This window comes from Neopsephotus bourkii, unplaced genomic scaffold (assembly GCF_033783945.1).
Source record: "Neopsephotus bourkii isolate Nb327-2 ecotype Australia unplaced genomic scaffold, CSIRO-AGI_Nbou_v1 NB_234, whole genome shotgun sequence".
In the NCBI taxonomy this organism is placed as follows: Eukaryota; Metazoa; Chordata; class Aves; order Psittaciformes; family Psittacidae; genus Neopsephotus; species Neopsephotus bourkii.
The window spans coordinates 10,404,933-10,431,636 of NW_026900744.1; the positions used below are offsets into that span (position 1 = coordinate 10,404,933).

The following is a 26,704-nucleotide window of genomic DNA, read 5'->3' on the forward strand; positions in this document are numbered from 1 at the left end:
TGATGTTTGCAAAGCAGGACACTAAGTACAAATGTGGATGGCATAGATTAAGATCAATATTTCTGTATTCCAGTTTCCTCACATCAGAATGAAAAATTATTTATATACACACTATCAACTGGTAGTCCCTAACTACACAGACTTTAAATAACTGTAATAGCTAATGTTTTTCAGGTACAAATATTAACCCCAAATTCCCATAGCTTTGTTGCCTTAATCTTATCCTCTATTATTTATGATACATTTCAGTGTTCTGGTGCTGAATACGCCTAATATACTGAAGCATTTTCCAGGCATTTCTCTGAATTACGCTGCTACCTATCCCTTCAGCTTATCTTTACCCTTATCAAGAGGAGTGAAAAATCAGGAAATGGAAAAGCCTGGGGGGCTTTACTTTTACAATAATTCTGATATATGTAAGCACTTTAATATATAATTAATATAATTTTGTATAAGCAAAATTATATCAAAAGCCATAAAAGCTCAAATTGCAATATCTAAACCTAGGAATAGAGCTGAAAATGAATTTGCAATATTTATCTCATTTTTCTTTTACTGTGCAGCCCTGTCACAGGCAAAACTCTCAACTCAGCTGCAGGTTACAGCCTCTTCAGGGGTATCCCTCCTCTGGCACAGGCATCACCACCTTCCACGAGTGCACCTCCAGCCACATTCCCAAAAGCATCTCCTCTGTTTCACCTACAGCTATGGTTGCCACTCTTAAATATGTTTGTGCTGCTCTGACTGGATTCAGTTCTGGTATGCAATGGGGTGGTTGGGCTGCTCTCCTAGCCATGGAAGGTCCTCACTTTCTCTCGTATGACACCCCTGCAGGCCCCAGCCCCCAAAATCCTGCCATTTATGCCAAATACAATCTCACCCTGTAAGTTTAAGCACAACAGATAAATTTGCAATAAAAATAATCCTGCATTTAAGAATTATCTGAGAGTCATCAAAAAAATGCATTCTCTAATTATCCTATATTCCGAACAGCATTAAAATACCGCTTCAATTTAGCTTTATATTTTGGCTGTTTCTGTTTGTTAAGCCTATGTCCAATACATGAGCTTTCATAAAACTTGAAATAAAATCTTCTTACTGATACACAGCTTCTGTTAATGTAAACAGCATTGGATTACACCTTTAATGGGTAAGAAGACTGAAGTTAGCAGGCAACTTACCCGTGTCCCATTGCACCATTAGCTGGTTTGACTATGAAAGTTTTCTGTCTACGTTTCTTCTTCAGTTCTTTTACGTAGTTCTGAAACTGTGTGTATTCTGCAGGGAAGATCCATGTTCGAGGAATAAAACTATACTCCTGAGGCTGACTCTTGATCATCCTGCAAAAAAAAGTCATTGAGTTAAAATCTTTCAAGTACTTTGATGTTTCAATCCTAAGGATTAAAAAGCATTTACAATAATTTGACAATGAAACTTTGTTAGGAAAATACTGCAATATTAAAGCAAACTTCTCCACCTGTTTAAGAATAGTCAGAGCTCTATAACATACTCATATGCATACAAAAAAAAAGCAGACTATCTTGTGCTTTTTTGCTTATTATCGTATCGTACTTGCTTACCATGTTACTGGCATCCATCTCAGTTCTTGGCATCTATCTCACTTCTTGGCATCCATCTCACTCCTGCTAATAGCTTCTGCTCAGTTACTCAGATGATGCTAGTCCTATTCTTAAAAGTATCAAACTTACAATAGACCATGTGATTATAGACCTTTCCCTACCTAACAGGTTACTGGATTCCTCTTTCCCTTACTCCCCCTTCCCCACCACCACCCCCCCCCGTTTACTTCCCTCGAAGGGACAGGGATATTTGACAAACATTTTAATTTTCATGTTTTATGTTTATGTGTTTGGGGATGTATAAGGACCAACACACACAAAAAAGAGCACCTGGGATACTTGACATTTCTTCATGGGTGCAAAAAATATTAATAACAAGGACCAAATTTAGAATTAAAATAGAAGCACTTTAGGAAGATTTTGTTTCTTTCTAGTCTTTTGAATGAATTTGAAAAGTAAAGAATTGTAGTAAATACACTTTGACACAGGCCAAACAACTGCTCATAGACCTCTACTACAGGGCAGAACAAAGAAGTGCAAAGCAAGGCAAGAGGGGCAGGGGGAAGAAGAGCTAAAACAAAAATAAGGTTAAAACATCACAAGGAACAATTTCTGAAACTGAATCTGATTAAAGGATGCAGCAAGGTCCTGATATCCCTGCTTTAACAGTTGTGGTAGTGGAGGTAGCAAGCACATCTCATTTTATGGCTATGCTGTCTGTGCAGGAAAGACAATGGAAGAAAGAACTCGGCAGAAGTTTCCATCACCCAAAGCTGTGTATCTGGCAGATAGGAAACATATGATCTTGAAGGTCTTTCAAACTATGATTCCATGCTATATCCACACCAGACTGGCAGTATGTGGTAGATACATATGGGTTAGCTTTAAATAAAGTAGCTTTAACACTAGTTAACAGCCAAGTTATAAGAGCAATGTGGACTTGGTCGTGCTATGCAGACACAGTTCGCAGCAGAATAAATTTAGTTTCTGCTGAGCTAAATACTGGTGCAGCTAGCTTGTTTCAGGTACTTGGATAACCCGAAATTTCATGCATAACCTCACATGGAATTAGTTCATGTAACTCAAAATTACCTTGCAACATAGGGTGGACAAATCAGAAAATACAAATATCCACAGACCAACAGAAAGTGACTGGATATTTTAAAATAACTGAGATAGGAAGTTCCTCAACTTTTACTTTTTTTTTTTAAATGGCACTATGATGAATTTTAATACTTTTTAATTAATTACAGCATCAGGATAATTTACAGTTAAAAGAGACAGTATCACTTCAATTTTTTTATTTTTACTTTGAGCCCACATAGTATTCCTGATGCAGCATAAGTCACTTTTTCTTTTAAGTGGCTCAAATACTAATGGAAAAAACAGAGCTGCCAACTGCATCTGTAAGGCCAGGACTGTAGCCAAGCCCTAATGGTATAATAGATACACTGTCACCAAATTGTTTAGTCAACTACACAACAAACATTCTGCAGAAACCACAATTGCTATAGTAGTCTTGAAGTACTGCATGAGGTTCAGAGCTTCTGCAGCTTCATTGTAACTATTATTTGTACAAATCTGGTTTGATGAAAGGCACTAAGTATTCAGACATAGTTTTAAAAAACAGAAATAGTTAATTCATGACTCATGCATATTTTAAAACTACTCTCCATCTGCTATATATTTACAAATATCATTACCTCGCTAACTGAATCACTTATCTAGTCAGAAATTATCCTATTTAGGCAAAAATAAATTGTGTCAGTTTCCATTCCTCTTCAAATTGTCATATGCATCCTGAGGTGTTACATGATGCAGACTTGCCATTTAAATTATTTGCGGGTTTCATTACATATACACCCTATTCAATCAATATACCTTCAAGGTATCCTACAAACATTCTTTTCTGGCTGCAAGTACATCAGTTCTATAAGCCTTTTTTCTATCTAAACCATGACAGATGCATGACGGGGTAGAGCACAGTGTAAGACTTAACCATTGTTTACAAGTTCTCCTGCACACTAAAACTTTCCACAAAAGAATTCAGCTCTGTTCTTTCCCTGCTTGGCTCTATTCAGAAATGGCTTAGTAACATCATCAAGTAGCTTGTGGAATCAAGACCTGTTCCAGTACAATAGCCCTATTTTCCAGCACATCTGCTATCCACTACTGTGGGTAACCACTTTTTCACTCTGCTGCTCTATCCTTTAGCCTCTGCAGTCCTTACTAGGAAGTCTGAGAATTAAACAGCAAATTATTGTTCTTCTGAGTGCTATTTTAGCTCACAGATATGATCAGACTGTGCTCTTGTTTCTCAGAATGCTTTCTGTGCAAAAGAATTAAAGTTGTTGAACAAAACATAGGTTATTACACGACTTCTCAGTCCAGTAACACTCGTTCTGCTGCCTAGGTTTCAAACTTCGCTGACTTTTCAAGTATGAAAGGAGGTTAGTGGGTAGGTATGGATGAGAGCAATTCTTCATTCATGATCAGTTCACAAACCTTTTAAACATAAACAACAAAGGTGCTGCAAAAAAGACCATCTCATACATGAGTCTATTCTCTTTCCCCTTCATCCTGTATACCTTCTCCCCCACTTACTGTGTTATTCTGTAACCAAACTTAACATTCACATGAGAAGATCTCATCTAAGAGACCATTTACAGAAATTAAGAGACTATTTACAGAAATAAGTTGGCCCTACAGTGGCACCTCTGTTCTGATTATTCCCCCTTGAAAATGATGCTCGTGCCCCTTTTGTTCTCAATTACATTTCTGCTTCTACCTTTTCCATTACGCTTTGTCACTACACTTTTTGTGCTGGGTTGTCTTCTTTCACATTACACTATGTATTACACTACTTCCTTCTACCCTTGTGCATGTGAAAACCCCATTTTCCCGTGATCCAGAGCACCTCGATATTGGCTGTAAGAGGGATCCCTGCAATTCCTCCTGAACAGCATTTGCCTCTCAAGAGTCCAGTAGATTTGTTCTTTCACTCCATTCCCAATAGCTTGCATAAAATGAAGATTAAGATCAGTGTAACAAAAGAAGTAGAACAAAAAGGAATCTACTCTCCACCAATTTACACCAGTTGTTTCATGAATTCTCAATGGTACAAAACCCAGAGCTATTCAGAAGCAGCAACAGAAAACGCTGCATGCAGCAGAAAAGTAAAGAAACAGAACTAGTGTTTCTGCACAATCTTGTTCAAATGAATTTTAAGACAGGACAGCAGCTGTGTGGAACAAAATCCTCCACTCTACAGACAAGAGCCTGCTTCACCATGTATCCCAACTGACTTGTGATTTCACAAGCAGTCAAGGAATATGATTTTGATTTTTATAAATTATGAATACTAAGCATTAAATTGTGAGGCTAGAACTACAAAAAACAGACTGATTAAAACCCTGCTATATCTACTGATACTAAGCGAAGTCACAACATAGATGTCTGACCAGAGTTACTGCATCAGAGAAATTATTCCCATTTTATCTATAATATGTGCAGTCTCCACATGAATATCCTTTAAACTGGGGTACCACTGTTATCTACTGACATTAAGTGAAGTCACAATACAGACATGTTTGACCCAGAGTTGTTGTATCAGAGAAATTATTCCCATTTTATCTGTATGTGCAATTTCCACATGAATAGTCTTTAAACCATGTTTAAACCTCAGAATACAGTAGGCTGTGAGAGGTATAATCAGACACTATTTGAAAATAATGTGCATGGTAACAAGAGCCTTTTGTCCATTTTGCACATTTTTTTTAAATCACAGAACTGTAACAATACAGAGGGATGCCACTGCCTACCAAACTGATGAATGTTCCATTGTTTCCAAGACCCCTCCAAATCACTGTTTGCCTCCATGTTTTTACCTCTCTGTTTTTACTTAAAGTCTGGAAGGGGGAGTGAAAAGTGCTAGTGTAGTGTGTACTGACACGAGGGAGTTCTGGCCTACATGTGGGACATGTAGACATAGCAATGCACATAGTATTTCCCTCATAATAGTTGCATACATTCTACATGCTATGTGTCATATTCTCAAAACAGAAAAGGAGGGGGGGGAGAGAGATATGACATTAATTACATAAAAATATGAAAACAAATTCTGTTCTGGTAACAGGAAACGCAGTGTAGGTAATGTCTGGGGCCAAACGATTAATTAATAATTCCTCTTTAAACTAATTTAGATTAGATTAGAAGAACCAAATATTCACATACACTTTAACTTTTTCTTATTACCAGGCCACTGAATCATTATTTAGTATTGTTTTCTTACAGGTCTTACTCACAGATTCTCAGCTACCAGTTATTCCACTAGAGTGAGGAGAAGTTATAATTAGATAATTGAACCTCTCTGACTTATTCCTTATATAAACAGTAAGATGCTTCAGGGTTTTTTCTTTAATATATTAATTATTCAATAGTAATCAATTATTTTAATGAAATAATATCCATCCACATACTAATTATTTTTTCTGTTCTACCATTGCAGGATATACGCCTAGGTGTATTATGTATGAAATGTATTGTACAATAACTTAAGGCTCTCCTGCATTCTGTAACGTGTAGACAGAGAACTGAACCCACATAATTTTCCACTGAAGTCAAATGGAGAGATACAGTAGCCCACTCCAATACTATAGATCCAGCACCAAAGCCAAAGTTATCAAGGAACTTGGAAAGCTGTTGTTGGTCCTCTCATAGCCTCTTAGTAAAAATAAACAAACCTTAATTGTACTGCATTGAATACTGTGGCTGAAAAACTTCTTAATATTAAAAGATAGATTACTTAGTCATGTTTCTTGCCAGAAAATCCTTTCTGCAGATCTCTCCCATTCCTGGAAAATGGTTTATTCTCTGAGGAAGGAGAAGAAAAGAAAGTTTGTTGGTACTTTTTAGTTTTGCTGCCATACCTAATACAATCATCTAAAACACTCAACTGCACACTCAAGCAAACATAATTAGTGTTCGACATAAACTGTTTACAATAATAGCTTACGTTATGCTACATATTCTTAGCAATTGAAAAGATGCTGTAAGTGGTATTCTCTTCCACCAACATAGGTGTGCATTGATTTAATTTCAGACATGAAAGGAGACTATCATACCCTTACTCACAAAGCTACCTACAAAGCAAGAATGTTCTCAGAAAGTAATGGTAAATAAAGGAATTAATTATTCACAGAAACAGTGGAGAGAACTCTGCTTGTTAACATACTGCAAAAAAGCTTATGAGCAACTTATAAATAATGTTTTGCATCTTCTTTTAAACTCTGATCTTCCACAACACCCAAAGAAAGAACAACCTCAAATATTTAAACACCAGATTCCAAGTAGTATGAACAGATAACTCTGGAAAACAGAATAGGATTTTAAAATATGTAGTGGTATAGCCTTATTGCTGGGTGGTATTTTGTGGCAGGGTGTTTTTTCCTGTCCATACAAATGTAACTGACCAAAAGTGACACATTTCTGAATGTTTCAGAATGAAGCGGTTTCATGAAACATGTCAGAAATCCTAACTACCACTCTACCTGATAGTTCTGAAGCTCAGCAATCTTTTCTTGTTGCACAGCAGAATCACTCCATATGAGATTAGCTGTTTCATCTTCATCACGTGTTTTCACAAATCCCATTTCTCGTATTACTACACGTACTACGGAGAAATCACATATTTAGGGAATATTTTGAATCTCTAAAATAGATGTGTTTTCAAAATTTTAAAAAATCAATTAAGATTTTAAACACTTCCAATATTCAACCCTTTGTCTGAGAACAATGTTAGCATGCAAACTATTATTTATCTCACAGTCCTTCTATCAGTCTACTGCAAACCTGTCATGACAACATTATAGAGCACTTTGTACTGTGGCTGGAATCAGAGCACAACCACTGATGAGAACTCTAAAGAGCTTCACTGCATTCCCCAGCCATCTAGTAAAAGTCCATTTGCCTGGCTTTTCGAGTTAATCTTGGCTATCACGTGTTAATTTTAAAACAGTGATGCCTGTAAGTGTCACTGCAGATAGCAGACAAGAATGCCTCTTCAGTCAAGGCACAAAAGTAAATGCATACATTATTTTAACATAAGAAACAAACAAACAAGAAAAAAAACTTCCAAACACATACATAATCCATAATTAGATGGTTTTCTACAGCCTTCTTGATTACTTAAGTTTTTGCATTTCAAAGCTCTTCCCTGAGTAAAAAATGGGGAGCAATAGCTGCAAAAAACCAACAAAGTTACAAAAAAACAACAAAGGTTTCTTACAGAAGAAAATCCTTTGGAAATGTCTCACTGTCAGCTTGATGCAAAGTCCATTAATTCACCCCCATTAGTTAATCAATGGTTATTACTATTTGGAGGAAAACAAAATATGTAGCTTCCTACCAATTTCATATTTTGTGCCAGCAACATTGGCAGTGATGACTCCATTCTTCTTCTTTCTGACTTTTCTTTTAATTGTGCTTTGATAAGGTAGTCCCGAAGTCAAAGCCAGGGGAGCAGTTCTATGGTTATCTGAAAAATAATGCTGTAACTGTTAATATCTTTATATCTCAGCTAAAACTACAAACATTTACTTTGTTACAACTTAGAGGCACAAGCATACTGAATAATTAACAGGCAATATTAAAAATCCAGGACTAGCATACCTCTCTCATTAGGCAAGGATGGCATTATAACCTAGAGCAGCGTAGAAGCAGAACCCAAAATTCTGTCTCAAGTTCTCAGAAAATGATGAAGCTAAAAAAAGCTGAATTATTTAAAGCTCCGGTCATACCATTTCAGCCTCCAGTAGTAGCAAATACTAGTTCTGGAATGCATAGATATCTGTGTGGGGAAAAAAAAATAAAAATTTAGAAACTTTGTTATAGAGAAATCCTAAACAAATATAAACAGCTGAAAAGTAACTATGAAAATGCTTTCAATACCCAGTCACAAGGAGTGGTTCTTTTAAAAGACTGATCAAGGCCCACTCATATAAAACTTTGTTCACTACCATTCAATGGGGCTTTTTCTAAGAAAAATGTTTTTGTAGTATTAATTTTTAAATGATATTACATTACCTTATTTTCTTATTTTCATTGTGTATGGGAGATTTTGGGCATGAAAACAGGTAACACTGAATTCCATCAATACTGCAAACTTTTATCTTTATAAATCTCACTGGATTTATGGGAATTTTAAACTGTATTTTAATTAAAAATTTAAAATCAGACACACTGTACTGTGTGTTTTCAGGTACCAAATGCAAAACAGCTGAATTCAACTTAATAATCTTGCTCCACTTTTTCGTTTTTCAACGCTTTTTAAGCAGTTATCCAATAATCGCTTGGTAGCACACGGCTGCAGTTTCATGACCACTCCATGACACAACGGATATAATTTCAAAGTCACCTTGAGTTGGCAAGTATCTAAATTATCAGTTTCTTAAATGAGTAATTGCATAAAATGCTATGTTTTGTGTCTAAACTGATGCAAAATCCCATTTCTTTTTCTCTATGAATAGACTAATACATGTGAAAATCCCACATTAAAAAGTTGCTTAGGTCCAGCTTAAGCACATAAGAACAACAGGCTAAAATATCAGTGGGGAAAAAAAAAATCAGGAATGAAATGCTTCTAAACACACTGTTACACAACCTCAGGCATGCAGCACTGTTATAACAAAGTCTGCAAGGAAACAAATGTTGTCTTTGGCAAGCTGTCTCTAACAAATCAACAAGTTTTTGAAACACACAATAGAAGTTACTGATTTTTAAATGCTTTAATTTCTTTTCCGCAATTGTATGTGTGGCTAAAGTTCCTTATGGTAGCTTTAGACTAGTTTACAGATTAGATTAGATCTGTTTGCAAAACTTATTTAAAATAGCTTTATATAAAGCACAAGGAATTTTTTCTGCTATAAATAACAGAAAATTACAGTAAAGTCAAAGTCAGCCATGACATGATGTGAACATATCTGGCAATAAAATTGGAGAAGACATGCATTAGCAAAATTACCAAAATTACTTATAAATCCTCATTTTTCATTTGCATGTTTGTGTGTGTATACAGACATGACAGAGAGAGACAGATACAATTCTCTTGTAGACAAGCCACCCTCTAAGTAAGGAAATACAAAAGCAGACACCTTCATTTGCAAGATCTCCTTTGAAGACAGAAGCCTACGTTTATCAGTCCATTAATACAAAAGGATAAAAAGAACATGGTTGTTTATGACTGGCCTTAATGTACAAGGGACCAAATTTGACTTTGCAATGAGACAACCCTAAATATTCCTCATACCCATTTACTGGAGTGCCACAAATTAAAACTTAACACTGTGTACTTATCCAGAAGGTAAGAACAGGAGATGTTTTATACACAATGTTCCACACCATGGCAGTAACACCCAGCCATACCTACTTAAAACACACTTCGCTGAACCAGAAATAGCTAAGAAAATTCGCCTCAGACTGAACTTCAACTGGCTGGTCATTTTTACATTTTAATGTTTCAGATGCCGTCATCAGAGAAGGTGGCCTGAAGTCCCCTTGCACACTGGCCTACTAAAATTAAACACAGAGATGGGAAAGCAAAGCATTTATCCTCCTTAAAACCAGTGTAAAGGGAGTGCTGGGCACAGTGACTCACTGAATATTGCACATTATCTGCTTCTCAAGCTAAGAATACCACCAGAGTACAAGACGTGTTTAGTTCCTGGGAATAATACTGAAGTACATCTGTTACCTAATTAAGGACTTCTATGCACATACTCAAATGACTAGCAGTTGTTCCTCCCTTGTACTGGCTAAAAACTTTTAGCAAATTAGGAAGAATATGAAGACAACTAGTATTTCCTTGAGAGAAATGCCGTCCCTTTCTAATACACCATGATGTACACGCCATGATGTGGCAATAAAAAACAAGCAGCTCAGAGTTTTCATTCAGCTTATTATCACAGAAAAAAATACCTGCCCAAAGCTACCATAATGCATTCTAAAGGTGGACCAAAAAGCTCCAAACTGCACTACATTGTTGTATTACTGTTTTTCTTTACACAGAAACTCTTCTACTCTTTTGAGAAGAATACTCTTTAGGGTTTAAATAGAAAGCACCAATACCCAAGGTCCATGACTTTCAACTAGTCAACTTTTTAGCCTGAATACATTAATTGATGGCAGATTCAGGGTCACCTTTAGAGTATTATAAGGGCAATTAGTAATTTGGCCATACAAAAAACAAAGTAACCAGACTAACTCTCACAAAAATCTCTGCAAACTGTTCACTGAAGTAACTCTTTTCTTGACAAGATTATGGATGCCATAATTTTTATCATGCCAGCAGAAGCACGCACTCCTCTAATGATGTTAAAGCTTGTTTCAAAGACACATGCTGTAATAATTGTCAAATAAAAGTTTAATAGTCAAATCCTGATTTAAACTGAACTCTTCAAAGACAAAAGGGATTACAACTGTACTCTGTATTCAAGATTACTCTAGGATTTTAACTTTTCACAAGCACTTATACTGGTAAACTGTATTCTGCCTTAAGCTTGTATATAATAATTCAAAATTGCTTTGCAAGTGCTTCACTAAAGTCACCCACCTCCAACCAACCATTTCACGAACACCAAAACACCGGCAGTTCTAAATTAGTAGTTTTCCAAAATATTTTACATAGGATGCAGTCCTTCCCTTTGTTCCTACTGGAAATATCCTCTTTCCAAAGGGCAAATATAAGTGCAATGAAAATGCTTTCTCAGCTTTCCTTCCCAACATGTCAAGTGACAGATAAGAGGTACAGCATCTCCTCTGTGGAAACACATTACCCAGAGCACTAGCTATGAGTTGCAGGCTAAGCCATGGGAGCAGCAGACTTGCTCCTGCTTAGACCTCCATGCTTTTTATGTCCCCAGTGCAGAGCTATGAGAAGCTGCAATTCTGCAGCAAGAAAACCTAAGACCAGCCTACTGAGGAAGCTGAAATCCTCACAAGTAACTTGCAACTGTTCTTCAGACTACACTTTCGATAAGAAGCTCTCTAACTGGGGGAATGGGTCACCTGGAGAGACAGGAATACATCTCCAAGAGCAACGAATGGCTGTTGCTGAAGGAAGGAGGGAGCTGGAAGGGGAGGGTTGCACATGGACAGAGCATTGAGATACACCACTGCAATGCCATGGGCCCTGACAGCCAGGAGCTCCCACACATCTTTCCTCTTTTTGACTTCTATATAGCAGAAATCACCCTAGAATTACTTCATTCTATGACCCAGGTCTTCCGCAGGCACCTTTTTCTAGCTCACATCTTGATTTGTTATCGCTGCTTTGTAGGCAGCCTCTGCCATCTCCTTGGAATTTTCAGTTACAGGGCAAAGCTTACTGCAGGACTCACCAGATCACACAATGATGGGTTTTACTTATAAAGTAAGCATAACCCATAACCTGCATTCAGCTACAACAGTGCAGAATCATAGAATCATAGAATAGTTAGATGCATATCTTTCTAGTGACCTACCTGAAAGACCTATCTCAAAGGGATGGCTTTTAAAAACATGGAAGAAAGTATTCTATTTCCAAATTGGGACTGACAGATCTTGCTTAACCTTGGCAAGTCAGCTACTGGGAATCTCTGAATTCACATTCACACAAAAACAAGGATCACAGATCCTGCTGTATATACCATTTCCCTCCTGAAATCATGATAAAAAGAAATTGGTGAAAGTTTGTTGCTCACCCACATCAACTCCAGGGTGGCTGAACAAAAAAAGATTAACCTATAAATGGAGAAGGACTTGTGAAGAAGAAACAAATGCACTTTCATCAGGTTAGCACATTCTTATACAAACAAGCACTTTTATTCAAAGTGTTCTACAGGTGAAAAAAAAGATGAGATGTTATCTTTGCTGTTGCCTGGCAAAGGTGTGAGAGAGCCAGCAAGAGATACACTGCACACAGTGCTGTCCTAAAAAGAGACAGAAGAACACAGAAGAAAAAAAAAGGGGGCTTTGTTCCTCCAAGGACAGCAAAAAGGCACTTCCATCTCTTGCTGAAGCTGGAAGTGCTGCATGCAGACAGGGACCAAAGCAGATGCTTGAGTCCATCTAAGAGAATAGAGTGTGCAGGGTACAAAGGTGCCTGAACGAAGAACAGGGAACAGTGGTTTCACAGTTAATGGAATGATCCATGTCGTAAAAATTTATAGTATTTTTTGCTGTTCCACAAATGAGGTGTATCATAAAGGGTCAGTATATTGCCTCAAAAATATTCTTCTGGCCTAGATTATACAGAAGTATTTTTCAACAAATCCCTCCATGTTATTTGCTCCATGCTGCTCACAAGTGACCTCTGCACTTCATAATTCTTCACTGTACCTCCTGATGCAGTGTGGAGCTGAGAAGGTTGGTTTCAATCTCTAAATAGGAATTGCCTGCCGTCAGACCATCGTGTGTGTGTCTCCCCCAAAGAGCAAACATCCCAGAGAAAAAGGTTGAATCAATCAGATCAAAATAGAGCCGGGGGAGTCAAATTCAAGCTTAAAATAAAGGGATGCAATTTAAGAACCTATTCCAAAGAACATTCAAATCAATGAGATGCTTCAAGCTAACTTGGATCATACAGTAACTATGAAACCATTACCATGTACCTTAAAAAGACCAGATTGCATATGCATATTTAAAATAGATTTAATCTAACAGAATTAAGAAAGGTCCAATCACCTACTATCAAAATGTTTCATTTCCAAAGCAAGAGACAACACTGTATACCACCCAATACAGTGTTTCCAATGTTTTCTTCCTTCGGTATAGCTGTTGTGATGCTACTGGTGACCATGAGCTATGTATGTGCTTAACCTCACATACCAGAGTTCATGATCCAATGCCATGGCACATATGACATGGACAACTAACATTTCTTAAGTGTTTTCCTATTTATGTAGGTGAAACGCTACAAAAACTAGACAGTTTCATTTTCATTTGCTGCATACTTTGTGCGCAGGTAAGTAAGTGATCACTCACCAACAGTGGAATATTTTAGACCAGATTTTAAAACCAGCAGACAGCTTTCCTCTGAGCCCATTAGTACAATTTACTCAGTGCTGTCAAAATTCTCTGGAAATGCACAGTAGATGGGGAGAAATCCACAAAGCTTCTGACATAAGGAGCTTTCACTCTGAAATGGAGACACACTGAAGATAAGAGTTACAGAACTTGGCCAATGTCCATAGGAAGGAAGGACAGCATCACAGCACTGTAATCCCCACTACCAAGTTAGCTGGAAAACTAAAATAACAAAAAATTCACAGAAGCATGAAAAAGAGCAGAGTGAAAATAGTCTTCAGAGCATTGACTTAGCAAACATCTGAGTTCTGTTTTGTTCAATCTAACCTATTTAAGCTTTTTGCTCCCTTAGGTCTTAGAGAGTGAAAGTCGATACACGGTAGTCAGGTGTCTGTTATTTTTTACAGTTATACAAACTATAATCTCCTGTTCATCTGGAATTAAGCTATAAAATACAGATTCAGAATGAGATTGACATCAACAAAAATTATAATAGAGAAAAATGCCTTTTTCAGTACCACCTCAAACTGCAAGGTAATAACAATTCACAGTAATCGAACCACAGAATTAGAAGTCCTATACTCTTTCACATCCTTTTTTTTTTAATATGTCTTGACAAAACGTACGTTGATGTGTTCCTGCTACAAGCAAACCTAGCCAAGCCGTTTTATTTTAACAATTTGGTAACAAGTTCTCACTCCTACAGAGAAATTCTAACTACAAAAAAACAATCCTCATTTTCAGGCTCAATGTGTCAGTGATAAGCTTGTTTTTAAAAGGCTGTCTGTCAGATGGCTTAAAAACGCATACGCATTATGGTTTGGTTCAAAATATTCTGAAGTCAAATGAAATCTATTAATTTCAACACCCTTTGCTCTCACCATCAGGTGAAATGTCTATTCAGCAGTTCTTACAGATAAAGCGAATGTACCGAGTTCTCAGAGGCTTGATTTGCTAAACAGACATGCTTGCTACAAGCTACACAAGAATATAAACAGCATGATTTATACAACACTTTTTTGAATCACACAGTTCTGTTAAACAATTCTCTGAAGCAGATCATTCATATGGCCAGCATTTCTAACACTTTCAAAATTTCTCTGAGTTACCAGACTACCAAAACAACCAAATCAAGCTATGGTAATAGCATGTTACCTCTGAATCCATAATTTACAGTTACTTTAGTGGGAATTTAACCCTACAACTGCCATTTTCTATTCAAGATCCCAATCAGTAAAGGCCCTAGAATCAGTCTTAGCCTTCTGCAACACAGCTTACACAACAAACATAATTTTACAAAGCCCATTTTGTAATACTGTAAGCATAAACTATCCTGACCCTTCCAGTCTACCTGCAAAAGACAATGCAAAACAGTCTCCATCACAGTTGAGAACCTGCATCTCTTCCTGGAGAACACAGAAGGTACTATGAAATGGTAAGCATATATCCCTGATGCAGAAAACAGGAAAGGTATTAGAAGCTGGTGGAAGTCCCCACTTCCACACTTTTTCCAGTGGTGGAAGTGTCACAACATAAGCAGTTTTACAGGAATTAATCATTTCATACTCTGGGCACAGAAGCAATTTGTTTCATTTCAGTGTTGTCTGGAAACAATATTGCTGCTTTCTGCATTCATCTATTTTCCAAAATTGCAAATCCTTGGCCAAATTTAAATCAATGTCAAAGCTTTCACAGCTAAAGATTGATTTTCTTCTTGAAAAAATGACCTCCAATGTGTCTTTCATAGCAGAGCACACAACGTGACTATCTCTTTTACATTCGCAGTTGGAAGGAAAAATATTGACAAAATAGCCCAAACGACCCAAAGTGTAACCATGTTTTTACACAGTAAAATGTTAATTACAGAAAACATGTATCTTCATCATGCACTGCTAAAGAAGTATCTACTTTAATGCCCTACTCTCAGCAATAGGTATGGACAATGCATAGGTTTCATACTACTGTTCACCACTTCAGTAAGTGTCGATAGCACCGTAAGCCTGTCAGCAAGACAGCGTTTCACTAACTAGAACAGAAAGTATTCCCAGACGCTGTTCACAATAAGTTTGACTGAACACTGCTGAATGAAAACCCATTTCTACCTACCTCAGCAACCCCAACAACCATTCCACCTTCATTTAAAATAGCACTGGAGTGATCTAGGCATTTTCAGCCTAGAAACATACACTGTGTTAGAGTGCACTGGCGACATCAGCTCTTCAAGTGACAGCTGAGTGACATGATACCTACCACTCACAGGAAGGCTGGGCCCCTGTCACCTCAAATGAAGCACTCCCTTTAAAACAAACAGCTGAAGGACTCTTGTGTGATTTATCTTGAGGACCATGAGTGCAGGAAGCCATGCTGACTGCCCAACTGCCACATACTGAGAAGCAAAGCTCTTTGTGGTGGGGCAGCCATGGCTGCTAATGAGAGAAACTGCATTGACAACATGCCATAATGATTATGTGTAACAGCAATATTGAAGTCTGACATTAACAGTGTGAGTTTGGTAGGGGAAAAGGTAAACAAGGGAGAGTTAGGAGAAGAACTGAGTTGTGGCACCTGTAGGAACATGTCTGCTCTGCTTTTGACGTTGCAAAGTGTGCTGCCCATGCTCTTCATTACAAGCATGTCAACATACACCAACATGTATCACCGGGTGTTCTAAGTTGTGCACAGCACACACTAATCTCTGCTGGAATTAAATGATTTCTTTCTTTTTCTATCACTCACTTCTCAAAATATCTATTTCTCTAGCAACAGCTAGAGATCTTAGGGATCTACAAGACTAGACATGTACCAGCATAGTAGTCCTAGTATAACAGAATAAGCACTAATCCTTCAGTGAAGCTGATATATTTGCAATGATTCATGGTATTATAAACAGCCCTTAGGGGGAGATTTGCCAAGGACCTTGGGGAAGGAAAAAAAATGACACACACACACACACACACACACACACACACACACAAAACCCCCAAAAAATACATTAGAAATAGGGAGTCTTTAGAAGGTTACCCTCAGGCATCAAATTCTCCCCTTCCTTGCTTCAAGTTGATGGCATTTTCTTGGTATGAAAACAGCCTCAAGTTCAGGGAATCGGACACAACACAAATACAGTTAAAAAAAAATTTCTACAGACCTCTGTGTATTGCCCCACATGAAGTCTGCCCCATATTACAGGCCTACAATGCATAGATCTACTTCAGCATCTCTAGACATGGACTGCAGTCACCACACACAGCCCACGAGGACTCTGGTTGAGGATTACATCATCCTAATTCACATGCTGCCACATAACAATCTTTCCTAGTTTAGCAACAAGGATGACACTCCCACAGCAGCCTGAAATACTAATTGGCAGACATCAGCCTGCAGTTTCAGCACCTGATGTGCAAACATTAAACAAAAATCAGGCCTTGAATAACCTACCAAGTACACTCACAAGAAACATCTATTCAAAACCTTCTTGACCACAGAAGAAAGGTGCTCTTACACAATCACTGAATTGTTTATCCTATTACACTGACACTTCCAACTATGGATCAAATTGCTCAGCTCAACTGGGAATACTGATAAGCTTATATGAGGGGTGGTAGACCTCTCATATTTTAATGACCGTCCCATATACTTCAACTCTGTAAAGAATAAATGACAGTCAGAATTATTCACAGTTGGCCTTAGCTGACCAAGACTACTGCAACCAACACTCAGTACTACTAATATTTTACAAACAGCTGATAAAGCCAGCCAGAAACTCCAGCAGCTACCAAACGTTTCAGTAAAAACATGGGGTACCACTGGTTTGAAAACTATTTTTCAAATGAAAACAGGAGAATATCAGCCATTACAAAAGGATGCAAACCTCAAAGCTTCTCTAACTGGAATTGACCCAATTTATAAAAAATCCTTTCAAAGGCTGGACTGGTTCCAACCCCTCTATGTCACACTATTTTTATCCATTGCAGGGGACCTAATGGAGTCACTATCCTCATTAGTAATGAGCTGAGACTCCAGTATCCTACTACAGGAATATTTTCTTTATATACTGCTCACCTGTATAGAAATAAAGCATGTAGTCAGAAAGCCTACAAAAATGACTCCAAATGGAATACTTTGAATTCCAAACAAAAAAAAACTTACGTGCATCAGACTTTAGACACACTAGCTTTAATTTTTGCTTAGAAGAACAAAGCATGAGAATTTTCCCGGATATGTTTGAACTCATAGGATCAGAATAACGTACCTTCTGAATGATGGATACAGCATTACTGATGCAACCCCGTGCTATTGAACAGTTCATTTACTAAGTAACCATACATTGCCTCTAAGCTACAGAGACCATACTGACAATGGCAGTGTAGCTTTAATGTCGTTTAAAATAACTCCAACATCTGAGGAGATAACTTCCCTAAGCGTGCCTATTTGCCTTCATGACTTTAATCACAGCAGCAGCACAGTTCCAAGTTTGGAACAATATCACAGTCAGTCCTGTCCTCATCCATCTTGATGAATTCCCAAAAAGCAACACTTAAAGGCAATTGGCTCTAGACTGTGTGTTTGTGTTCGTTTTGTTTTGGTTTTTAAAAAAAGTCATTGTGTGTTAGTTAAGAGCTACACTTGAGAAATGTACTGAAATAAAAGTCCTCAGCCAGACGCCAGAGCAGTGGTATGTTCAGCTCATTGAGCAGGGCTCTATTTGGTTTTTCATTGCTTTAATTTTATACTTTTTAAAGGTGCATTCTTAATGAAGCAGAAGGACATAAAGTTATGCAGCCATCATGTATATGAATGTAAACTTAACTGGCTTTCAAATGTTCAAAAGAAAGAAATACATTAATTTCTGATTATGTTATAGCAACAAATGCCACCACCCCCCAAAATAAAACATGACTGAGAACTGATCCACACACTCTTCTTGTTTTTAATCATCATATCACCTTAGGCTGAAAATTACAATGTTTATTGTTTTGTGCTTCTGACTCTCAAATATATCACACCCTTCATACTACAGAAGAACTTTTTGTAGCCAGGGAGTATTATATTTACATGATAACCCTGGCTAAGAAAAAAATGCACCAACCTGAGCCAAATGCATTTTTAAATACAAGGGTATGGAAAAGTTACAACACACCTAATAACTAAGTAAACATTTAATGCAAACTGTGCCTATTTGCCTTCATGACTTTAATCACAGCAGCAGCACATGAGAATGAGGAAGACCAATGATAAACAAAAGAGAAAGAGAATAAACTGGGATTCATAGCTGACTATTGATCCGGGACTCTGCATATTATTTCACAAATATGAAACTTCTTCCCAAATTTTATGCTCTTTTGATTGCTCACAGGAAGAAAGCTTTTCTCCAGGAAATTTCCCAGTTCCATCATTCAGAAGAAACGTACACAAAGCACAACACATATTTCAAGTCAGTAATGTAAATGAGATCAAGCCATGTGTAACAGGATCTTCTAAGTAGTCCAGAGAGGTAAATATAGACATTTCTATTGACTTTTGTGGACTTTGTCTCAAAGAATTTCAGTCCCAGAACAGGCCTGCTCGTGGCACAATTCAGGAATATAATGAAGACAGACTCATTCAGGAACAAGACCAAGCCACACCTCACCCAGGTCCAAACTACAGTCCATTTAAATCAAACTCTCATCACAGTAGAGATAACAACTAAAAATGACTGAGTTGCCTCTGAATTTCTCTCTTCCTTGACAAATATTACAAGCTTCAAGTTATCACTTTCAGAACTGCTTGGCTGGCTAGAGGCAGTGCTTCATATTTCATAGCTCATGTAGATTCACAGGTTCAGAAACAGGGATTACTGTGCAGGCAACATATAGATATAATGCTACAGAAAAGGGTTCATGCTGTTCTTCAGAAGTTTTGGGGGTTTTTTTCTGGCTAAGGATCAAGATTTACTGCATTCAGAAGATTCTCCTGAATCTATCTATTTTAAGATAAAATAAATTGTGAGCTCAAGGATGGATGAGAAAGAGCATAAAGACAGAGAAAAAGAGTAAGAAAAAAGAACTCGTTCCAAAATACATGTGGTGGGCAGAATGCATAAGAATTCAAACTGAAGGTAATGTATTTCAGTTAATATAGTCTGCAACACACGAAAAAGCAGACACACAAACCAAACACATATACATACTTAGCAGCAGCATGTGGCAGGATGATACACCAAATTCTTCTGCATACAAATTACTGATAAGAGTGCAAAATGTTTATTTACCATGGATTTAACTGACAAGATTACATACTGCAAAATAAACAGTCATACCAAGACCCCCCACTGGCATGGAAACAGATTTAAAATAATTTTGCAGTAGAAGGAGCAAAATGGAATCACTTACCATTAGTGTTGCATTGCTGAAACTATCTGAAGAGTCAGCCCTCTGGAAACAAATTTTTCTATCAATAATTGACAGCTGATACAGTTTCAGACAGTGGTGGTACTCCAGGAAAAGACATGCTGCAGAAGCATCTCCTTCCCATTTAGACTATCCCTTGCTTGGTTTAGAGCTCTTTCTTAACCCTTTCTAGGTATTTTTCCCCTGTGCTTTCGGTGAAAAGAGAAAAGCATGATATATATTATAAGAAAAGAACGCATTATTTCCCACTTTACTTGGAGTGTGACAAGAACCGTGGGAAGAAAGTCAGCAGGATTTAGTCATAACAATAAGCTGAAGAGAAGTAAAATCTAAAAACAGAAAATGACTCAGTGACTGGGAAGGAGTTATACCACAGACATGAGGTACTGTAACCAGAACACTGATTTCTTCAAATGTAGAACTAAGAGGTCAAGACCACAATTACATCAAATAGCAGCAGAGAAGTAAACTAAAGAAAATGAATGGTTCAAACTTTGCTATAAGAAAACTGGTTAGGATCCCTTCCAGCATTGAACCACTGGGACTGAGGCTTACAGATCAACCCTTTTAAGTTTCAGTGAGGCCAGCATTACAACCTTATAAAAGCAATCTTTAAACCAAATGAAATCTTAAGTGAAGTAATAGAGAAACATTACTTCCTTTCCTGGGATAACAATTTCCGTAGTATTCTGAAACCATTCACATCTCTTAAATTTGGCCAATTTACATCAATGAGAATTTTTTTCTGACATCATTTCACATGACTTTTCTTTGTCATACTATTTTTCTTCCTTGTGCAGAAAAGATAGGTCTGACTTGACAGCTCAGACCATTTTAATAAGGGTGGACTATGGATCATGAATGCCATCAGATAATAAAAGATTTGGGAAATTATTTTGTTCAAATGGGTTATTTCTCCTCACAGAAAAAAGAAAGCGGGCAGGGACAACAAAGAAGAAAACTCTGGACAAATCAACTGCACTCCATTATGTCAGTTTTATAGCAGTCAGGCCGACTGCATTCCCAGGTAAGACCAACTACACCACTACTGTCACACCTGTTCTACAAAGTATTGTGGAGAGTCAGATTCTAGTAATATGGAGAAGGATATATTCACATTAACCTTCTAGAATCATATACAGGTAGAATGAAGGTGGGAGCTGAATGTGCAGACTATAACATACTTAAAAGTCATTTCCTTACTTCCTCAACCTTAGTTTATGGATTGTAAGAGTAGATTTCTCTGAACCACAGATAATGTCTCTCCTGCTTATCCATTCAAACGAAACAGAAAATCAAACAGATGTGCACATGTGCACCATAAGCACAAAGAACTAAGGTTCTGAGAATTCAACAGCTCTGTCAACAGTTTGTTGCCATTTTCCCCAGTTCATATGAAGTACTGCTCTCCCTTTCACACAGATCAGTACAATGAAATCCCACAGATGACGTTGCAAGCACATTCATTCCTCGAATATAAAGACACAACAATGGATTCATCTGTACAAATGTAGACCCTTAAAATTCAGATTTTTGAGCTAGTTTCTCTGGTCTGCCTTCACAGACAGCCTACATATAATCACTGTAGGCAGCTGCAGGTATCTAGATTTTAGACATATAAACCCTGGCAAGATGAATCCCAAGTTGCTCAGCATGACTCGCACTACTTAAAATAAATAACAAATAAAAACCACCAAGGATGAATGCCTCTACTCCATGATCAGGCAGGTACAACTTCTGAAATTGAAGAAAATATTAATTCAAGGACTTTGAAACAGGGTGGGCATTATAGAAGAAAATTCAGTGCAACCAGCTCAGACACAGTTGCCTGTGGAAGCACAGAACTGGGAGTGAAATGTGGGCATCTATCCTGAAGTACCTTCCCACAGACGACTTTTCCCCATGGCTCCTCATACTCTCTCAGTTCCAATTTTCTTACATCCAGCTGTTGCAGAGAGTCAGCCTGAACTGGACCATTAACCTATTATCCTCAAACAGCTGGAAGAGCATTCTGCATGCATGTCCCATAACTGACAGTTACTTCTTTTTTAGTTATCAATGAACTAAATGACATGCTGACTATCTGCCTCAGACATTGGCAAACACCCACTGACAAAAACATATCTTCATTTTAATTTCTTACAAATTTTATTTCATTTTCTCAGAAAATCAAAGACTTGCTTCTTATATATGTTTGTATTCCTGAGTGTTGCTTTAGGCAGAAAGGCCACAATGTCTTTCCTTTTCTCTTCGTATCTAGAGGCAACAGAGGAAACTAATAAATAGACTTTTTTAAGCAACTGCTTGGGGTCATTAACTGCATTATTCTAAGCGGGTGTCCAAAATTTCAAGCTAATTCTGCACTGTTCCTTTACTTTTCTTTTATTTCTTCACTTGTGGATGCCACTCTGGGTCTATTTCATTGTGCAGTCACTCTTCATTTTACTTACTGAAACTGTCCTCTCCATCCCCAGAAACATTCTTTTCAGTAAATGCTTCTATTTTCCATATTTTAAATGGTACAAAATGTACCAAAGTCAGTTCTCACATCACTCATGTTCATTTTTAAGCAAAAAATTATTTTATTCAACTTAATGTTAATGCTCACTAGTAATTTATAGTCTTTCAAAGACTTCAAGTTGACATAAAGATAAGAGGATAATATTATATCCCTTTAAAAAGCCACATGAAATAAAAGGCAGTAAAAGAGGGTGTTTTTTTCCTGAGTGAATAAATTGCACATCTCTCAGATCAATTCCATCAATAATTCATACGAAGTGTTTTAGCACATTTCTCCCACCCCCCCCCCCCCAAGATAAGCTTGAAAGATTAAAACAATGTAACAAATTCACAGAAATTTCAAGTTTATGGAACAGGAAACACAACAACCACCCACAAAAACAAAGAAAATGCAGACTTCCATCACATAGTTCTATATTTCTCAAGGAAAGTCCATTCAGAGCAAGCAATTTCCCCATCAAATCTCACAGTCTTCTGCCCTGTCAGTCCACTCTTTTTTGTGCTCATAAACAACATCTAGGTCTGTGCTTCTTCACCTGCATGAATTCAGTATTAAGCATCTGATTTCATTTTTTCATGCTGTACTCCAGTACTTCCACTGCACCCTACAGAGATAGTACTGTGCTGGTTTTCAAGCACTAAAAATAAAACAAACACATGTCAACCCAAGGACAAAGTTGGAAGGAAACATACTTTAATGTAACCAAAGAAGAATATATTTAGCATTTTGCTACTAAGCAAGGATGAAAATAAACTTGTCAACACATTGCTGTACCTAACTGTGAAGCCCACGCTCCACTCAATTCTTCCTGTGGCATTTATTATATATGAAAAGCAGATTTAGTCTTTCTTCTTTCTTTATGTCTTATTCAGAGTTAATACTCCTTTTCTCCCGCTGGCCAGAAGGGGCTTCTGAACTGCTGCATCAAGCACTTTCATCCTTTTAGGCAATCATTTTTTTCTATCAATTAACAGTAATGTAGCCACCTAAGGTGCATTTGAGCAGTGGTGCATACTATACTTGAATTTGGAATCCTTCCAAAACCAAATACAAGCGTAAGTAGGAATTGGCATGCCTCTCATTCCACAAAAAGGAAAGTGAAAAATGAGTCCTAAATCATAATGTTGTTCCCTTTTTATTTCTTTCATTATTATTGTTAATTTGGGCTTTCCATAAAGCAGCACTGGTTTTGTGTCCCCAGAGAAGAATCCCACATGATTATATTCCCTAAATATTGCCTTTGAAGAAAAGATATTTTTTAAATGAATACCTATTTTTTAACATTCAGAACTATTCCAACTTCTATTTTTAACACTGGGAGAAGAAACATGATAACTGTATGCATAGGTCTTCATTTGGGAGATCCTGTGTTCTGATTAAAACTGATATTGAAGGCAAGAACCATGATGCCTGTGTTTAGTCCTTTAAGACACAAAGCCAAAAATTTATTCTGTAATGTTAGACCTTGTTTCCTTGCCTATGAAATTCAAGACAAGAGCAAAAATGCTGATAAATGAGTATAAATTACTGAGGTAGTATTTCAAAACGAGTTTGTACAACTGTATGAACATTTAAGAGAGAAGGCTAGAAAGAGCATTGGGAACAAGCAAAAAGGTAAGACAGAAACCTCTGCAGAATCTGTCATTTCCCACATCTACCACCAGGAAGAAGAGCATCCAGTAGACAGAGGCACTGTGGAACCTCCTGGTCTGGAAGAGCCTCTGGCTCCAAGATGGATGCTACTGTGGAACAGGATTTGCTCTAATACCCAACAGATTTAGAGATTGACAATATTTTTAATTCCATATCCATTCTCAATTACAAATTATTTTCTTAGCCATCAGTGTAGTAGGCATCAACGAATTCCATTATGAAATTAAAATACATTAGTATTTTAAATATTAATGTTTAAAAGGTTCATTGGTTCCAGTAAACTTTAGAGAAAGCTCATAATGTCTGTGAAAGGAGTAGTTGCAAAGTACCATTCTGGTTTTAGATAAGCATTAATGGAGCTCTAAAGAGCTTCCTTGTGCTTAAGAAGGGCCATTTGAATCCTACTGCCAGAAGTCAAACAGCACCAGTTAACTTCCTAGGCGTGTAGAAAATAAAAGTGAATCTAAGGCTAAACAACCTAAAGCTCACAAGGGAAAAACAAAATCCAGCTAATATCCTCCAATGTATACTATGGTATTTACAACCAATTTTCTTAACTTTGACAGTTTATATACATCCTTCACAATAAAAGGAACTCCCACTATCTTCATACAGGCTCTAGCCCTCTTTTAGGAAAATACAACTATTCCCTCCCCCCTCTCATTAGAGAGTCACTGTGTCAGCTCCAGATGATGGAAATACCTCATCACAAAGTAAAAGACTGACAAGTATTCATCTTTTTCTTCAGGGACTGATACAAAGCCTGTCTATACAATTCAGTGTCTTCATGATTTAGGATTGGCCAAAAAGTCACAACACTCCAAGGCAGTAATAATACTCTAAATTTTCTCATCTAAATTGTCTTGGTTTTCTAAGGATTTCCATTTTAAAACTGTGTCCTCAATTTGTATGAGATATCTGCAAGTATCTATTAAAAGCAAAAATACTCCTTAATACCACATTAAAGCATAGCAAAGAGAAAAAAAAGTAAATAAAAAACCCCAGAACATTAGAAGATGTGGAAATTCAGGAAATTCAAGAAATGACTCATTTGCCATATGTATCCTAGAGAGATTTTTAAAACTTATAACACATATCCACAGATGGAGATTCAAATCAATAAATCATACTTCAGTCTTCCATGATGCTGACAATTTAGAGCAAGCACAATCAGCACTCAGCATTACTCTGCCACATTTCACCTTCAAGAATATATTTATGGCTTTCATTATCAACATACGGCAGCATATAGATCTTAGAAAAACAGGATCCTAACTATAGACAAGATTGCAAGATGGTTTAGTGTCTTAACTGCTTGTTGACTAATTCATTTCCCAGACCTTCAGACCTGTCCACAGCATAATCTACACTGCTAATTTAACAGTGTCGGCTTTGGAAAAGCGTGGGAACAAACCCTGATTTGATTGCAAACCTGAGCCTCAGATTACTAAAATGATTGCTAGATTACTGGAATAATTACCTAATAACTGCTGATAGGCACGGTCTCCTGAACTCTTCTAACGCTCCCAAACTGGTGGGCAGCTCCCTTTGGAAGCATGCAGAATGTATCCAACCATCGGAAATATAGACAGGGTGTTTTTCTAAAAAAAATAAAAATAAAAATGAAATTTTTATTCAGCTCATAATTTACTGAAATTTTGTAACATTTTTCTTCAGAAAAACTGGCTTCAAATTATACTTCCATATGTCAGTATAGAGATTATATTTACTCACCATGTAAGAGGGTTTTTTTACCTTTTTTTTTTACCTTTTTACTCTTTTTACTTGTTTACTCACTGACATAAAAACTGCTTTTGTCAGGTTTTGTTCAAAGTAGCACTGACACATAACCTATTTCTATTAAAGAATATACCCTTGTACTTAAAACACAGACAAAAGCTTCTGCTGATGCCAAGTGACTGTACATTTTGAGATACTCTGTGGAATTTGTAGGGGATAACCAATACCCACACAGAAAAGTGCTTCTAGTCTCTCAATAGGGAAAACAACTGTCAGGATTTCTCTGTTATTTAGATAGGTACTAACACCCTGGTACATAAAATTAATGAGGAATTCAAGCAGGAAAGAATTAAGAGGGGCAGTCCTTGGGTAGTTTAGGCTTTTTTGAGAAGGAATAAAATCTGATTTTGGTACTCAAACTGAAAATAGGTATGAAAGGCACAAAAGCAATCACTATTTGGGACCTTCAGTCAGTTTTCACAGAGTTCAGCATTACTTCAAATTCCAATTCCAGCATCAATTGCTTTTCTCTTTTGCTTACAATTATGGGTGGTTTCAACAGCAGAAATTCAAAAGATTCCACAGACCACGAGCTTTCAACTAAGCACAGAAAGCACGGGAAGATACCTGACTTGCATCTCCAGGGATTTAACTTGCTCTACATTTTAGCCTCCCCTGGGTACCACTGCCAGTAGACGATCCCGTTTTAACCTTAACCGGCTCCGAAGAGACCTGGCCGTACATGCGAAACGACCTGCAGA

At 37.2% G+C, this 26,704-nt stretch overlaps 1 protein-coding gene across 5 annotated transcripts in view; it reads right to left on the minus strand.

The window, feature by feature from the left end:
* TTLL7 (tubulin tyrosine ligase like 7) overlaps positions 1-25,797 on the minus strand; it is a 71,483-nt gene extending 45,686 nt beyond the window's left edge. For 4 of the 5 annotated variants that reach the window (XR_009724187.1, XM_061345197.1, XM_061345201.1 and 1 more), the window contains exons 1-6: positions 25,684-25,797; positions 8,250-8,427; positions 7,987-8,115; positions 7,130-7,251; positions 6,385-6,452; positions 1,182-1,340 (exon numbers count right to left, since the gene is read on the minus strand). Coding sequence is in view for 4 of the 5 variants with exons in the window: in XM_061345197.1 (XP_061201181.1) it covers positions 1,182-1,340; positions 6,385-6,452; positions 7,130-7,251; positions 7,987-8,115; positions 8,250-8,274 (503 nt within the window). In the remaining variant the exon portion in view is untranslated. The remainder of the gene's footprint in view (positions 1-1,181; positions 1,341-6,384; positions 6,453-7,129; positions 7,252-7,986; positions 8,116-8,249; positions 8,428-25,683) is intronic. The other variant, XM_061345199.1, reaches the window with a different exon arrangement.
* Positions 25,798-26,704: the final 907 nt, after the last annotated feature.